Source organism: Oncorhynchus keta, chromosome 9, assembly GCF_023373465.1.
Source record: "Oncorhynchus keta strain PuntledgeMale-10-30-2019 chromosome 9, Oket_V2, whole genome shotgun sequence".
Taxonomy (NCBI): Eukaryota; Metazoa; Chordata; class Actinopteri; order Salmoniformes; family Salmonidae; genus Oncorhynchus; species Oncorhynchus keta.
The window spans coordinates 36,395,908-36,413,080 of NC_068429.1; the positions used below are offsets into that span (position 1 = coordinate 36,395,908).

Consider the following 17,173-nt stretch of genomic DNA (forward strand, 5'->3'; position numbering starts at 1 on the left):
GGTTGAAAACTGAAATATCATATTGCAGAAAGAGGCATACAAAATAGAGGCTTACATGAACATTATATTTACAAAAATCATTGAAGCCTCATCGTAACATTCACTAAAATTCTAATCCTTTTAGTCTATGTACAATTATGGGATCTCTCTGGAACCCACAGATTTCAGTAATCCAGTCTTGGAAGGTTTCAAACACAGTACATGCTATGTATGCCTTTCTTTCCAACACCCTAAGAACAGTAATGACCTGAGCTTTGCAACTATCCTTGAATTCAGAGTTTACATTTCGACTCTTTGCCCTTTGTGCAGACTGTTCCAGGCATAAAAGTCCATAAAATCCAGAGGGAGGGCATGGGTTGGGGCAGAGAGAAACACCCCATGGCCAGTAATTTGCTTGAGTTCACTTCCTCAAGATAACTGTTCTTTCTCGATTTTGCTTTACCACGGTCAGAAGAAGTCAGAGGCTTTCCTCCTCTTGGGGAGCTGCAGTAGGTCGTCTGTGATGGACGCTGGGTCCTGGGAGGCGGGGGTCCTGGCTTTGCTTGGTGTCGGAGTGCCTGAGGGAGTGGCTGGACCACCCAGGGGGGTTTTGGAGCCTGCTCCTCTGTGTGTGGGAGATGGTGTGTAGCTTGCCCTTAGAGCTTTATCTGTGTATTTGCTGGAGGTCCGGTTTACAAGCCTCTGAAGGGCAGGGGTCAATGCTGGGCTCAGGCCTTTTGGTGTGAGACTGCAAGACAGAAATGAGGTCAAAAATAATTAATACAATCATTTAAAAATTACTAAGAATTGTGTATAACCAGTGGTGGAAAAAGTACCCAACTGGCACACTTAAGTAAAAGATACAGTAATAGAAAATGAGTCACCCAGTAAAATACTACTTGAGTAAAAGACTAAAAGTATTTGGTTTAAAATATACTTAAGTATCAAAAGTAAATGTAATTGCTAAAATATACTTAAGTATCAAAATTAAAAGTATAAATCATTTCAAATTCCTTATATTAAGCAAACATGCACTATTTTTATTTTTGGATAGCCACGGACACTCCAACACTGAGATAATTTACAAATGAAGCATTTGTGTTTAGTGAGTCCGCCAGATCAGATGCAGTAGGGATGACCTGGGATTTTCCCTTTAAGAGTGTGAATTGGACAATTTTCCTGTCCTGCTAAGCAGTCAGAATGTAGTAGTACTTTTGGGTGTCAGGGGAAATGTATGGAATAGAAAGTACAATATTTTCTTTAGGAATATAGTGAAGTAGAAGTAAAATGTAAAAAATATGAATAGTAAAAATACCCCAAAAGTACTTTATACCACTATGTATAACAAGAGGTCATAGAAATGAGCTGTGGAGGATTTTTTTGATAAAAAAAAAAAAAAAAATTCAGCTTTTGCTAAATACAAATTACCAAAGCAATGCACTTGTGTAAATCATCCATCAGTTTTTACCTTGCAAGATTTTCTGTGACCTTTCGCAATGCTTCTTTCTTCTTTGCCCGGTTTTTGGCTGCAGCCTCATTGGCCATTTTCAAACCCAACCGCTCTCTTCTTCCTGGTTCTGGAATCTGTGTGTGAAATTCTCTCAGATTAATCAATTATTCCAAAACAAACCATTTTGGGGAGAAATTTCAGCAAAACAAAAATAAAGAACTGTTAAGTCATACCTTGAACGATGGGCCAATATTCCGCTCTTGAAACGGTGACTCAGACCCATCCAAGCGAAAGGGGGTGCTCTCTATCTCTCCCCAGGTCATCAAGGGGGACTCAGCCATACCTGATAGGACAATATCAGGTTAGAGGAGTTTGGTTTTTATGCAGTTGAGTGTTTTATGGAAGCCTCTAACATCACCAAATGCTGGAAAAACATATATTACCCAAAATATAAGTATTTCTGATAGTTATTTTCTAGTTCATAATATTGAAAATGATCTATACTTGAACATAACATAAATACTTACCTGGGGAAGGGCAGGGAGTTCCTTCAAACCCATATCCGTTAACATTAGGGGAATCCTGGGCATTAAGCTCTTTGCCATCTGGGCCTACTTTACCCTGTTTGAACTGGAGAAACACTAGCACTGTCAGATAAATCATTCAGGATCAATCCACTTCGTTAGATCTTTAGATACCCTGATCTTAACATTTCTCAACTTAACTTTAAATCCCTTCACTAAAAATAGAATAAAAACATTTACTTAAAACCAATAACTTGTAAGACGAGGACTTTACCTGTGCATTAAGGGCTGCAGCCTGCTGAAGCTGGCATTTGTTAAGGGCTTTGCTGAAGGGGTCTCCCACAAAACGAGTGTTCTTGTGAATCACCTCCCTAGGCTTCTTGAAGAGGGTGTCATCATCCTTGACACCTTATTAAAAAAGATAAACTCAAGTAATTCAACCTCAAACACAATTAATTCAATCATGTAAGTACTAGCTTATCCTACACATTCAGTGCATTCGGAAAGTATTCAGACTGCTTCACTTTTACACATTGTGTGACGTTACAGCCTCATTCTAAAATGGATTAAACACATCTTTCCTCAATCTGCACACAATATCCCATAATGACAAAGCGAAAACAGGTATTTTGAATATTTGCAAATGTATTAAAATACATAAGTATTCAGACCAGTTACTCAGTTGAAGTTTTTTTGTTTTTGGAAGGCACTGCAGGGTGTTGGTAGGTGTGACTCCATGGCTTCATGCACCTCGTACAGAGCACATTAAATTCAAACAAGATAACAGGAACATTTCTCATGCAGGAAAACATCAATCCTCACCCTCTGGATAGTACATAAGGGCATTCTTTGCTTTGTACTCCCAGGTCTCTAGTCCTGCCTTTACACACTCAAGGGCTTGCTTCTCTGATGACGGCAGGGCAAGGTTTTCTTCATGCCGCTAAAAACAACAATAATCTCTGTTAATTGAAGGCAAAAAATAACATTGCTTTCAAGACATAACACTCCATGAGCATTACATACTTACACATTTGAGTAGTGTGCAATTCACATCAACAAAACGAGAGTTCAAACTATCAAAGGAGGGATTACGCCAAGTGTACCTGTTTAAATTCAGCCTCCGCCTCATATAACCACGAATGCCTCAACTTCTCCTTGTCTTCTGCTAGAACCATGATCTGTTCAAAGGATGCATTATCCTCGCTTGTGTTCTTAGCCAGGAAACGATCAAGACATGGCAGCTCTTTCTCCTCATCTCCTTCCTTATTCACTACAAAATACACAATATCAACAAACACAGGGATTAAGTATTATTGCTGTAATTACATTTGTTACATAGATAGGAGGGGTTGAGTTGAAGGGTAGGATTAAAAACAACAAGATAACTAATGTAAAATATACCATGTCTGTAAAATATATTTAGGTTCAGAACTTTTGTGAAGCAGCACTGTTTAAAATTTATGGCAAAACAAATCAAACTGGATGGTCTTCAGAGATAGACGAGAGGGGTTGATGGTAGCTGAAGGATGGGCTTAAAAAACAAACAAAAAGGTAACTACTGTAAAATACATTGTGTCCGTAAAATGTATATAGTATATATAAACTGGTTGTAGAAGCCAAAGTGTTGTTGTCCATTAGTTTACTCCAATTAGGGGAGAGGTGGTAGGGGAGAAATATGGGGGATTGGAAGTGATGCAGACAATTACATTGATGGAAGCTACAATCAGCGGTATTAAAGCTGATCCAGACCCTAAAAATGTGTGTGTGTGTCTCTGTATATATTGGTAGAGCATGGCACTTGCAATGCCAGAGTTGTGGGTTTGATTCCCATGGGGGACCAGTACAAAAAAGTATGCCCTAAATACTGTAAGTTGCTCTGGATAAGAGCATCTGCTAAATTACTAAAATGTATTATATAATAAATCAACAATCCAATCACTACTAGATCATAACAGTAGGAAGAGCTACTTTCTACATAGTCTTGAGAGCTAATGTAATGGTTTTCATAGTTAAAGTTCGGTGTCCTCAGACTGACTAGTGCTGTGAGTTGTGCCATTCTCAGTCACTATAGTGAACAATAACTTACCACAGTCTGCTCCTTTCTTGGTTTTGCCCAGTACAGAAGACGGCGATCCAGGACGACCCTCTGGTGTCTCAAAAGAAGCTGGAGTAACATCTAAACAATCAAATGGGGGTATTAGTATAACACCACTGCTGCATTCATAGACAACAAGTGCATTATGTGAAAAAGAGTATAGTGGACAGTTCACTTCTCTTACTCACATGGGGCATTGGAGAGTGGTGTGGACTTGGCTAAAGATGACCCATATTTAATGGATATCTCCCTCATCTTCCCAAGATCCCCATTTTCCTCAGCTTCAAGGTAGTCCTTCTGCGCTTGTAACTTTGTCACATCTGGAAAAAAGTCCCTCTGGATGATCTTCTCTAAATTCTGTTGAAAGTCATAAACAAGTTTGGAAGAAATTGGTAAATGTCAAAAGTATGTGGACACCTGCTCGTCAAACATCTCATTCCAAAATCATGGGCATTCATATGGAGTTGGTCCACCCCCCTTTGCTGCTGTAACATCCTCCACTCTTCTGGGAAGGCTTTCCACTAGCTGATGGAACATTGCCTACGGGGACTTCAAGAGCATTAGTGAGGTCGAGCACTGATGTTGGGCGATTAGACCTGGCTCGCAATCAGTGTTCCAATTCATTCTAAAGGTGTTCGATGGAGTTGAGGTCGGGACTCTGTGCAGGCCAGTCAAGTTCTTCCACACCAATCTCAACAAACCATTTCCGTATGGACCTCGCTTTGTACAAGGGGGCATTGTCATGCTGAAACAGGAAAGGGCCTTCCCCAAACAGTTGCCACTAAGTTGGAAGCACAGAATTGTCTAGAATGTCATTGTATGCTGTAGTGTTAAGATTTCCCTTCACTGGAACTAAGGGGCCTAGCCCGAACCATGAAAAACATCCCCAGACCATTCTTTCTCCTCCACCAAACTTTACAGTTGGCATGCATTGGGGCAGGTAGCGTTCTCCTGGCATCTGCCAAACCCTGATTCATCCATCGGACTGCCGGATAGTAAAGCGTGATTCATCACTCCAGAGAACGATATTCCACTGTTTCAGAGTCCAAAGGCGGCAAGCTATAAAACACTCCAACCGGCACTTGATATTGCGCATGGTAATCTTAGGCTTGTGTGCAGCTGCTCGGCCATGGAAACCCATTTCATGAAGCGTCCAGCAAACAGTTCTTGCTGATTTTGCTTCCAGGGGCTGTTTGGAACTTAGTAGTGAGTGTTGCAACGGACAGACAGACAGACAATTTTTACATGCTACGCGCTTCTGCACTTGGCAGTCCAGTTCTGTGAGCTTGTGTGGCCTACCACTTCATGGCTGGGCCGTTGTTGCTTCACAATGACAGCACCTACAGTTGACCGGGGCAGCTCGAGCAGGGTAGAAATTTGATTAACTTGTTTGAAAGGTTGCAACTTATGATGGTGCCACGTTGAAAGTCACTGAGCTCTTCAGTAAGACCATTCTACTGCCAATGTTGCCTATGGAGATTGCATGGCTGTGTGTTCGGTTTTATATACATGTTAGCAACGGGTATGGCTGAAATTGCCGAATCCTCTCGTTTGAAGGGGTGTCTACATACTTCTGTATAACATCACCAGTATGTGTGTTTAATCACATTTACCTGTATTGACCTTTAAAAAAACTAATATTTGCACCAACACTATAGGCTTACTGCATTATAAACCAGCTGCAGGTAACGTTAGGATATAATCTGCACTGGCTCGCTAACGTTACCTACTGTAATATAACTCAGCTGTCTGTTCCACAACGGTAGGTTACCTCTATGTAGTTCTCTTCATCGAGCACCTTTCGATTTGTTTTCTTTGTTTCCTCGGGTGGCTGTCGAAGAGCAACTGTTGTTACAGGATTAGCTGGGACAAGGGTTCCAGACATCAGCGCCTTTCCAAATCCTTCCATTGTCGGTGGCTACTAGAAGCTAGAGAAATGCTCTGGGGCCTTGGCTTCTGTTTGTTAGCTAACGTCAGCTAGCTAGACCAAACCTCGCTGGAAAAACACGGATTATTTAATAAAATCCGGTTATAAACTCTAAAGAGACCCTGAAAATAGACGTCTGTGAATACCTTACTTTAATTCGCGTAGTAAAACTACCAAGAGTTCTTAGCTAATGTTTTGCTAATCAAGGAACCTCATGCGAACAACGTACGCAACTCGACTGCGTGACTTCATCCGAAGTTCTTCTTCTTCGATTATATTTAAGGCTGGTTGGCATCCAATAAATATTGCATTACCGCCACCTACTAGACTGGAGTTTGTGGCAGCATATAAATAAGTGCCATTAATAAATAACACACTCCACTATTTAAATCTATTTAGTCCTACTTCAGGCCAACAGCCTGAAAGGATGGGACACCACCACTGAGCACTCTGTAACTCTTCTAATATCAAATCTTGCACAGCCAAATAACTCTCTGCAGCCTCCACCACAACCTATATTTTCTGCGATTTACGTACCATCCCTGCAGTACAGTTGATAACCATTGTTTAAATGCCAAGTCCAATCTTACTGAAACATACAGTACCAGTCAAAGGTTTGGACACACCTACTCATTCAAGGGTTTTTCTTTATTTGTAGTATTTTAAACATTGTAGAAAAATAGTGAAGACACCAAAACTATGAAATCACGTAGTGACCCAAAAAGTGGTAAACAAATCTAAATATATTTTATATAAGGTGCCACCCCTTGCCTTGATGACAGCTTTGCACACTCTTGGCATTCTCTCAACCAGCTTCACCTGGAATGCTTTTCCAACAGTCTTGAAGGAGTTCCTACATATGCTGTTCACTTGTTTGCTGCTTTTCCTTCTTTCTGAGGTCCAACTCATCCCAAGCCATCTCAAATGGGTTGAGGTCAGGTGGTTGTGGAGGCCAGGATATCTGATGCAGCACTACATCACTCTCCTTCTTGGTCATAGCCCTTACACAGCCTGGAGGTGTATTGGGTCACTGTCCTGTTGAAAAACAAATGATATCGCAAACCAGGTGGGGTGGCATATCGCTGCAGAATGCTGTGGTAGCCATGCTGATTAAGAGTGCCTTGAATTCTAAATAAATCACTGATAGTGTCACCAGAAAAGCATCCGCACACCATCACACCTCCTCTTCCATGCTTCACGGTGGGAACCACACATGCAGAGATCATCCATTCACCTACTTTGCGTCTCACATAGACATGGTGGTTTGACCCAAAAATCTCAAATTTGGACTTATCAGACAAAGGGCAGATTTCCACCGGTCTATGTCCATTGCTCTTGTTTCTTAGCCCAATCAAGTCTCTTATTCTTATTGGTGTCCTTTAGCAGTGGTTTCTTTGCAGCAATTTGACAATGAAGGTCTGATTCACGCAGTCTCCTCTGAACAATTGATGTTGAGATGTGTCTCTTACTTGAACTCTGTGAAGCATTTATTTAGGCTGCATTTTCTTAGGCTGGTAACTGTAATGAACATATCCTCTGCAGCAGAGTTAACTCTGGATCTTACTTTCCTCCTCATGAGAGCCAGTTTCATCATAGCGCTTGATGGTTTTTGTGACTGCACTTAAAAGAAACTTTCAAAGTTCTTGAAATTTTCCGCATTGACTGACCTTCATGTCTTAAAGTAATGATGGATTGTAATTTTTCTTTGCTTATTTTAGCTGTTCTTGCCATAATATGGACTTGGTCTTTTACCAAATAGGGCTATCTTCTGTATACCACCCCTACCTTGTCAAAACACAACTGATGGGCTCAAACGCATTAAGAAGGAAAGAAATTCCAGTGGCTTCTTTGAAGAATCTCAAATATAAAATATGATTCCATTACTTATTTCATAGTTTTAATGTATTCATTGAGTCGGTGTGTCCAAACCTTTGACTGGTACTGTAAATAAACATATATTTGAATTACCCTATCAACTAACTCTATACTCATTAAAACCCATCACCTTATTCCACTACTTTAATAACCCTATCTGATCCTACCCCAGGCCAACGGCCTGAGAGGACAGGACACTACCACACGCTGTAACTCTTCTTAAGTCAAAACTCATACCCCCAAGTACTTTTCCGTAGCTGCCACCACAACATCTATTTTCAGTGATTTACGTTCCATTTCTGGGGCACAGTTGATAACCATTGCTATGAACTCATAGAAGCCAACCTTACTGAAGCATATCACTCATTGGCCTATCCTTCTGTGCTGGCACAGATCTACTATTCACAGGATCCCTCACCCTTGACCCATCCTCCTCTACTTTCTTCACTGCCTCAGCATATGACACCTTCTGCACTACTCTGATTCTAGCCACCTCAACCTGCCTCTCTCGCACTCTACACAATCCTCTATCCAATGCCCTCCGGCACACTTCCCACATCTTAGAATCTCCCTCCTACACACAGCTGCTACATGACCATAAGCATTGCAACTAAAGATTCTTACTCAAAATTCAAAAGGACTGACGGTGACTCCTCTGTTTCACCATCTTGACCCATTTGCGTGACATGGAGCGCCCGCTCCCTCTGGTCAGAAGAAACACAAACACATATCACAAGCCAGCAGGTTACCTTCACTGATTCAACTGCACCCAACTCCTTTCCCACCATGTCTTGTTTTACACAAAATAATCAAATTAAGTCCGACAGGATCTTTCTAAAAGTAGCTCTTTATTAGCTAGCTATAACTGGCATGTTCATGTGTCTCCGGCCATGATCAACTGAAAATGACTACCGTCGTATCAGAGCGCAGTATGATATGACGGTAGATTGCAACCAATTACAATTCAGTATGTTGATACATGAATATTACATCCCCCTTCTATAAAAAAGAAAAATGTTCGACATATGTTCTCTGTAGTTTGAACTCAAGGTAAGTAACCATTTAAACTGCATAATGGACCAACTGCATCAGCATAACAGACTCTGAAACAATGATTCAGCATACTGTTACTTTTAGAACAAAGATTTCTCAGCAACTCAGCTTTTCACTGTATCAATGACATCAACATTTCAAACAAATACAACACCAAAGCATTTCAACTATACCCTTTGACATTTCACAGGTATAGGACAGCTCTAGGCTTGACCTCTCTTCCTGACCTTGTGTGATATGATGCTGAGCAAGCTTCTATGTCAGTCAACCATTCTTGTGGTATTGCAGGTAAGTATGGTGTATGTTGTGTGTGTGTTTAGTCCATCACATTCTCTTTCATGGAAACAGTTAATCTCGTCAGTGTGTTGTTCTTTTGTGGTCAGTAGGTGATGACGATTACGGTGGTACACCGCTCCTTCTGCGGTGCGGACGTGATATGAATGTTCAGTGTCAGCTGGCTGGATGACGACTGCTGGCTTCTAGTGGTCATGCTCCAGGATTCTGACTGACTCCCCGTTGTTCAGTGGTGGCAGTGGTCTAGCTGACCTGACGTAGTATCGCTTCTGGTGTTGTTGTCTCTGTGCACAGTTTGCATGCATTTCCTTGTAGCTGACGACCTCAGGTTGGAGCTGCTGGTTGGTGCTGGTTGAGCAAAGCGGCTCATCAACTCATCTGCGGCTCATCAACAGCTGGGCTGGTGATTTGAAGTTGTCAACTGGAGTGTTGCGGTATTCAAGGAGACTGAGGTAGAGTTCTCTCTTGTCTATTTTTGCTTTGTCCATGAGTGATTTAGCAATCTGCACAGATTTTTCAGCAATGCCATTACTTTGAAGGTAATGTGGGCTTGTGGTGGGTAACATGTTGGAACTCCCATGCTTTTTTGAAGGATTCAAACTCCTTTGATTTGTCAGCTATTACAGTCTCTACAATGCCACGTCTGGCAAAGGCTGCTTTCAGCTTGTGGTTCACAGCTGCAGGTATGGTGCTGTGAAGCTTGTCGCGTTCAAAGTATATGCACTGTTACGATGTAGTCCTCGTTGTTCCAGGTGAACACACCGGTTGCCAGAACCTGCCAGGGTCAGTCTGGGATACAGTGAGGTAACATTTATTTTTATTTTTAATTTGACCTTTATTTTACTAGGCAAGTCAGTTAAGAACAAATTCTTATTTTCAATGACGGCCTAGGAACAGTGGGTTAACTGCCTGTTCAGGGGCAGAACGACAGATTTGTACCTTGTCAGCTCGGGAATTCTAACTTGCAACCTTTCGGTTACTAGTCCAACGCTCTAACCACTAGGCTACCCTGCCGCCACATTGGCTCTTTGGTGTTTGAGGGGAGTCATTCAAGACAGGTGGGGCATTTACCAACAATGTCCTCTATTTGCTTGCACATTCCGGGCCAAAACAAAATGTCCCGCTCTTTTCCATGCCCACGTGTCCAGCATGGATATTCCGTTGATCTGTGATAGTTCATCACTATGGTTCCATTGTCACGCCTTGACCTTAGAGATCCTTTTTATGTCTCTATTTGGTTTGGTCAGGGTGTAACATGGGGGTGGGTATTCTATGTTCTATTATTTGTATTTCTATGTTTTGGCCGTGTAGGGTTCTCAATCAGGGACAGCTGTCTATCGTTGTCTCTGATTGAGAACCATACTTAGGTAGCCCTTTGTGGGAAGTTGTCTTCGTTTGTTTGTTGGCACTATAGCTTCACAGTTGGTTTTTGGATTGTTTATTGTTGGCATCATAATAATAAAAGGAATATGTACGCTCACCACGCTGCACCTTGGTCCAGTTCATTCGACAGCCGTGACATCCATCCTGTATGACTTTCCTCAGCTGTGTGAGTTGTGTCCTTTTCTGTTGCCGCTCAGATCTTCTTCAGTTTTGTGTCACTAACTGGTAAGTTGCTATACACAGTGTGGACCTGCATGTCCATGTCTTCACTAAGGGTACTGTCCTTGTAGGTAAGAAACTTCCTGGAGAGTGTCTGCAACAGGGATGTCTTTGCCTGGCATGGTGAGTGATTGTGAAGTCGTAATTTTGTAGTTGAATAATCATTCTCTGTAGCCTTGGCTGGGCTAGCGGTTTCCTTATGAGTGACTCAGGGGGCTTGTGGTTGGATTCCACAATGACTTGTCGTCCATAGACGTCCTGATGGAAACGCTTAGATCCTAACAGAATGGCATACAGCTCCTTTTCGATTTGAAAGTAGTTGATTTCACTACTCTCAAAGAGATTTGGAAGCATAGCCGATGTGCTTTCCTTCTTGCAGTAGCACTGCACCTAGTCCATACTTCAACACATCCACTTGGAGTCTGAGCTCTTTGTTAGGGTCGTCGTAGGCAAGGATTGGTCTTGGTTCTCTTGGGATCAAGTCTTTCCCTTTCCGGAAAGCAATGTCATGTTGCTTGTCCCAGAGGAACTCACTGGCCTGCTTTAGCAGCTGACACAGGGGTGCATTAGCATTGGCGAGGCTGTGTGCAAACTTTGCTAAGTAGTTGACCATGCCAAGCACTGTTTCCAGCTCTGCACGGTTCTTTGGTGGCCTCATTTCCTTTATGGCTGAGATCTTCTGTGGGTCTGGCTTGATTCCATTCGCTGTGAGATGTCCGAAGTAGCTGACCTCTGTAGCGCCGACTAAGTGTCCATGTGTTGTAACTGTCTCCTTTTTCACCGATCCACAGGAGCAGGTAGCTTCACTTCTCCTCTTTCCTTCAGAGGACCAGTGAACATTAGCTACACATGCTGTTTGAACCTACCCACTGCATGGCGGAAGTTTGTAGACCGCCAGTCCATTCGAGGTGAAGGAACTCCAGCAAAATCCATATTTTCGTCCTTTTACTCTGACACCATGTCTTGTTTTGCACACTTTGTACAAAATAATACAATGTAGTACGACAGGATTTTTTCTCAACGTAGCTCTTTATTAGCTAGCTATAACTGGCACGTTCATGTGTTGCCGGCCATTATCAACTGAACATGACCTCACGACCTGGATGGTATTAACCAATCATAGCGCAGCCGTAGAAAACAATTAAAATACAATATGTTGACATATGACTGTTACACCACCCACCCTGAATCCAAAAATGTCACTTCTACTGGACCAAACATTTCTTTATCATAACCATGTTTATCAATACAAGCTCCTTACAACATCTCCTATCCCTTCCATTTCACCTCCAGATCTAGAGCTGGCGTCCAGCTCACTCTGTTTGAATTTGACACCAATCTTCCTCAACATACCTTCCTTCTTTTTGCTAGCTTCAACAGATTCAAACCAATCCTCCGTCTCCCTTAGTCTTTTCAACCTCCTCTCTCTTTCCCTCCAATCCTCTTCCCGACTCCTGAAAATGTGTAACTCTTCCAAGCCAAAATCTACTTTTAGCCTCCCCAAGAGACATGCAAAGCCCTGTACTCCCTCTACTTCAAACTCGAGCCTCCTTTCTACTCCCATTATCCAGCGACAATTTCTCCGTCACCGGAAATGTCAGTCAGTGACGCTTTTAGAATTATTCTAGCCTTCATCATTGCATTGGATAAAGTATCCAAAAATGTCTAGAAAATATCTACAAGTGTATAATACGGTACACCATTTTCTAGTCGTCCAGGTCTTGCACACCAAATGCTGTTCTTTTTTGTCGCCTCCACTTCGCTCTTCGGTTTTTAAACCATACCTATCGAAATAAAAGTAAATTAGGCTACATTGACAAAACGCTTTAAAACGTAATGAAACCAAAAATATTTAGAAACTGACAAACAAGGCGCTTACCTCTACTCGCTCTTCGCGTAAATGAGTGCGTTGTGCCAGTTTTTCCCTCGCGTTAACATCTGGATACTGGTTCTGAAGGAATAGCTCCTCCAGAGCATCCAGCTGGTCCTCAGTGAATATGGTGCGGTGTCGCCGTGTTCGCCTCTGGACCTGACTGAAGGACTGCTCCTCTCTGTTAGTGTTTCCGCCTGGCCTGCATGGCTCTGGAAACATTCTTCTGGACCATGCATACTGCCAAGCTGAATTAAAATCACTTTACATGTAAGTGTTTGGCACACGGATTTCAGGTCAACGCATAAACGTCTATACACCTACCCGGCTAATGGTAAAAACAACTGATCTGCTAGACATAATCATCAAACAAACATGTCATAGGTTTAGGTCTTACTTTCAGGAGGATAGTCAGCCTGGAACACCTCTCCACAGTGGGAGCAGTAGCAGCAGCATGAGCAGGTGTGCTGTGGAGGTTCTATGTGGCTCCCAGCAGGAATACTCTCTGATCTTACTCCATCCTCACCTGGTACAGTGTTGTGGGTTGCACCAGACTGCCTGCTCTCCTCATTGTTAATTGGAAATCTGTTCAGTATATTGTCAATGGTGAATGGAAACTTCTGTCTCTCCATCCTACTTGACCCCTCCATGACAAGATTTCTGCCCAAAGAATTCACTTCAAATTCAACCTAGTGTTTAAAGTGCCAGCCAAGGCAGTCAGTTAATGCTTTTGGGTGAAGCATTTACCTTAGTGTGGCTCATTCTCCACTGTGCTGAACCACAGACACACTCATTCTGATTTTATAACAGAAATTTAGGAAGAAAAAAAAGGACATAATCCCCCTATGGACTAGACAAATACAAAATGGTTTAAACTTAATTCCCAGCTAATCTGGGCAGTTTTGTGAGGGGGTTAGGGAGGATGGGACTCCAGCTAATCTGGCCCCATTGCTTTGCTTTCTGAAAAAGAAATCAGATTTATCTGTATTAAATTAGGGGTAGAGAGCTTCTAAGATCCTTATTGTTGTGGTTTTAGAGAAAAATAGATTGCTTGGTATTAGAAACCTGGTCTTAAAGATGAACCCTTTGGTGTAACCAAGGACCTATTGGGGATTAGCCCCTGAATTTGAACACTTGCAGTCCTCGTTGATTTGTGCTCAGAGTTTATTCCTCGACACCAGGCTACACGTCTGGTTTTCAATCAATCTGAATCATACAGTTCCAATACAAATGTTTACAATCTTTATTTATCCATTAAATAGAGACAATGGAATTTGGTGATGTTTGTTTGTTGCTGTCACAGTACCAATCCTCACCACACAACACACATGGCAGGCTGGGAGCAGCAAATGGTCAGCTGTAGAGCAGCGAGTGTTCATCATGTTTGAGCATTACAGCCATTCACAAAGGGAGCATATTCAGAGGTGAAATATAATTCAGAATGTACAGGTGTGGATAGCCAAGGCTTCTGACAATCTCTCTCTGTTAGTATTCACAGCATGAGAACTAGACCTTATCTATGAAGTGCAGTCATTCAGCCTGACTTTTCTGACAATGTGCACGGCTGAGGTAAAGCTATTACAGGTTGTATTTATTCTCCAACAAATCCTTTGATTTCATATAAGGCAACACAACACCTTTTTATCAAGGAATTAATGGATTTTCAAAATCTGTCCTAAGCTCCTCAGATAAGGGTTTTTTGAAAACAGATAACAATAAACATCACCTCATCCCTTTCACTGGGGTTTAATGGCCAGCAGATTGTTGATGTATAGTTTTTAGAGCTGTTGAGATAGCTATCTCTGGTCTTTGTGATTTTTTTTTTTTCAATGAAAGACATTGTATCACATCCACATAGGTTTAATGGTGTTAAATTCATTACTGGGGATTAGTATGATAGAAGCGCCTTATATTGTTGTTGTCAAAGGCAATTGGTTTGTAAAAACTTTGAATCCTCTTGTGGAAAATATAAAATAAACATAAAACACATCCTTGCCCAACGGCACAACCTAATGGCGTAAGATCTAGCCGGAAGATTGGTTTGACCAATATAATTTTCTAGACTGCAAGAGGATCGAATATGTTAAGCATAACTTCTGAACTAAATAGCTGAGAAATGACATGGATGTAAATTAAATAATACTCCGTGTTTGCAGTTACCAGCAGCCAATTATTAGGCGGATCAGGGTTATTAATAAACCCTGAATGTGGTGCCAAATTATTGAAATTGTCACATATTTTCAAGAGAATGTGGAATGGTTTGCATGCGGTTCAGTAAGCCTAGCCTGTAATAAAACAGTGTGAGGCAGATTACGAAATTGCTGCAATGCCACCTAAGCGCTATTGAATGAGTTGGATAAAACGTTCTTTAACCCGAACATGAAAATCAAAACAAGTTTTGGCCAAACACATGTCCTGAGGTGTGGAATGTGATTGAGTACAAGGATTTGACATTGCTGTGTGGAATGTGTTCAACGTTCCTTCCCCTATGCTGAGGGGGAAAATGACTATTCTGCTCTCTGGAGATGCTCAAGCCATGGGACTGATTTCTTAAACATTTTATAGAATAAAAAGGGAAATAGGGTGGCTATATGTGAGGCTATACACTATGTAGTCCTAGTGGTGCCGTTAGTGAAAATTGCGAATTAAACAACGGTAGACTGTAAAAAGTCATTTGTTCTGCTAACTCCATTTTTTTTGTGGAAACCCGTTGCCTAGAACTATTCAAGTAACCCAACTGAAGGTACGCAGTGTTCAGTACTTAAAGTGACATCGTATTTGTCAGTTCCCCAGCTATGTTCCCAGCTTCTGCATTAATGTTTGTATTTTGTTGTTACCCGTGTGCTGACGCTGTTCCTGTCTTGTTACCTGTCTGTTCCACATTAAACATTCAGCTCCCGTACCTGCTTCTCATCTCAAGCGTCGTTTCAATCAAATATGTTTTATTGCCTCACAGGTGATATGGATAATTACATTTATTTCAGGGTCTTTGTTAAACTCTCTGTAATCTTAACTTTCTAAACTGACAAACTTTCATGTCTGTTGTGTACCTCCGTTAGGATGCCTTCTTTTCAGTGGGGCCCAATACAATGGAGAGCTGCAGGTGACACGTCAGTGGCCAGAGGTGCCTGAACTGGCTGAAAGCAGCCAAAGGTCTTAATTCAACAGTTCACTTTGGCATTGAAGAGGGTCAAACTTTTTCAGTGTTTTTAGATTTTTCTTTTTAAAAACATTTGAATATCTGTTTTTTTTATTTATTATTATAGAAACTATAGGTCAGTGGGGCGGCAGGGTAGCCTAGGGGTTAGAGCGTTGGACTAGTAACCGGAAGGTTGCTGACAAGGTACAAATCTGTCGTTCTGCCCCTGAACACGCAGTTAACCAACTGTACCCAGGCCGTCATTGAAAATAAGAATGTGTTCTTAACTGACTTGCCTGGTTAAATAAAGGTAAAATGAATAAAAGTCCAACAGGTTTTTTTTTAGTACGATGCCCACAAATACATGATATCAAGCCATTTGCCGTTTCAACTGTAAACAATACAATCTTTGAATAGATGGAATGTAAAGGGAAGGTGTGGTCTGCAGAAATGATGCCTGCCTCGCTCTACACTGCTTAATGTCCACATTTTGTGTCCCTTGCTTGTTGGGGCTACTTTGCTTTTTTCTTTGGAGGACCTTGGGATCACAATTATTACCCCAACCCAGAAGACTCAGAGAGCCTATGGTGCTTTGTTATTGCCAAGAGGACTATACAAAGACAAACTTCTGCCAGCGACCTCTGCCAATGTATTTTTGATTATCTACACTCAGATTCTGGGGCCTGGTGTGAAGAGCGCTCTCTAATGATAACTTGATTGTTTTCAACCCTATTATTTGAGGTCAATCAGTTGGTCATCAACTTGGTCTCATGTGTTTTGGTGGGAAAGCTTTTCACGTACCACCACAATTTTCTAATCTCACAAAACAAAGTGACGGCCTTGACTTATACACAACACACGTGCATGTTTTTAGAAATAAAGCTAATAATTCCCCTCAGTGGGACAGCATTATCAGTGGCATACCGACATTTCACAGTGCAGTTTTATAGCCATTATCATGCTATTCTACACATTTTACAATGAGGCTGAGAGAATTTTTCATGTTCAAGGTAATTTCATGTAATTCTGCATACATTGCCATAGGGCAGAGGAAATGTTGTAGTTTTATAACTTATCTCATGCTATTCTACACATTTTGCAATGAGAATGTGATCAAATGTTGCAGTTGTACAGCTTTTGCCATGACTTGCACATATGCTATCTGGGGAGGCGCCCCAATCTAATTAAGTGTCTGCTTGTCTATTTATGATCGTAGTTCATCACAGCATTCTATATAACAGGGGTTACTAATTTCTTATACAATGATTCAATTGTTATCATTCTAATTAGTTAGGAGTGTGATTGGCAGTGGACAACAGTTTGGAAACAAATGAAGCAAAATGAGATGATCTATTATTTTTTATT

At 41.5% G+C, this 17,173-nt stretch overlaps 1 protein-coding gene and 1 long non-coding RNA gene across 3 annotated transcripts; one reads left to right on the forward strand and one right to left on the reverse strand.

The window, feature by feature from the left end:
- Positions 1-4: 4 nt before the first annotated feature.
- Positions 5-12,434, reverse strand: LOC118387678 (splicing factor ESS-2 homolog). Of its 2 annotated transcripts, none has more exons than XM_035776292.2 (10): positions 12,153-12,434; positions 4,237-4,405; positions 4,040-4,129; positions 3,057-3,223; positions 2,776-2,893; positions 2,228-2,361; positions 1,957-2,059; positions 1,663-1,772; positions 1,448-1,563; positions 5-727 (listed from the first exon to the last, which is right to left on the reverse strand). In XM_035776292.2, the coding sequence occupies exons 2-10, from the start codon at positions 4,301-4,303 to the stop codon at positions 448-450; spliced, it is 1,185 nt and encodes a 394-aa protein (XP_035632185.1). In that variant the 5' UTR covers positions 4,304-4,405; positions 12,153-12,434; the 3' UTR covers positions 5-447. The 2 variants fall into 2 exon arrangements, with proteins under 2 accessions (XP_035632185.1, XP_035632184.1); XM_035776291.2 differs by lacking the exon at positions 12,153-12,434 and adding an exon at positions 5,820-6,253.
- Positions 8,412-12,146, forward strand: LOC118387688 (uncharacterized). The gene is made up of 3 exons (XR_004826441.2): positions 8,412-10,746; positions 10,871-10,922; positions 11,591-12,146. It is a non-coding gene; the product is annotated as an uncharacterized LOC118387688 (long non-coding RNA).
- Positions 12,435-17,173: the final 4,739 nt, after the last annotated feature.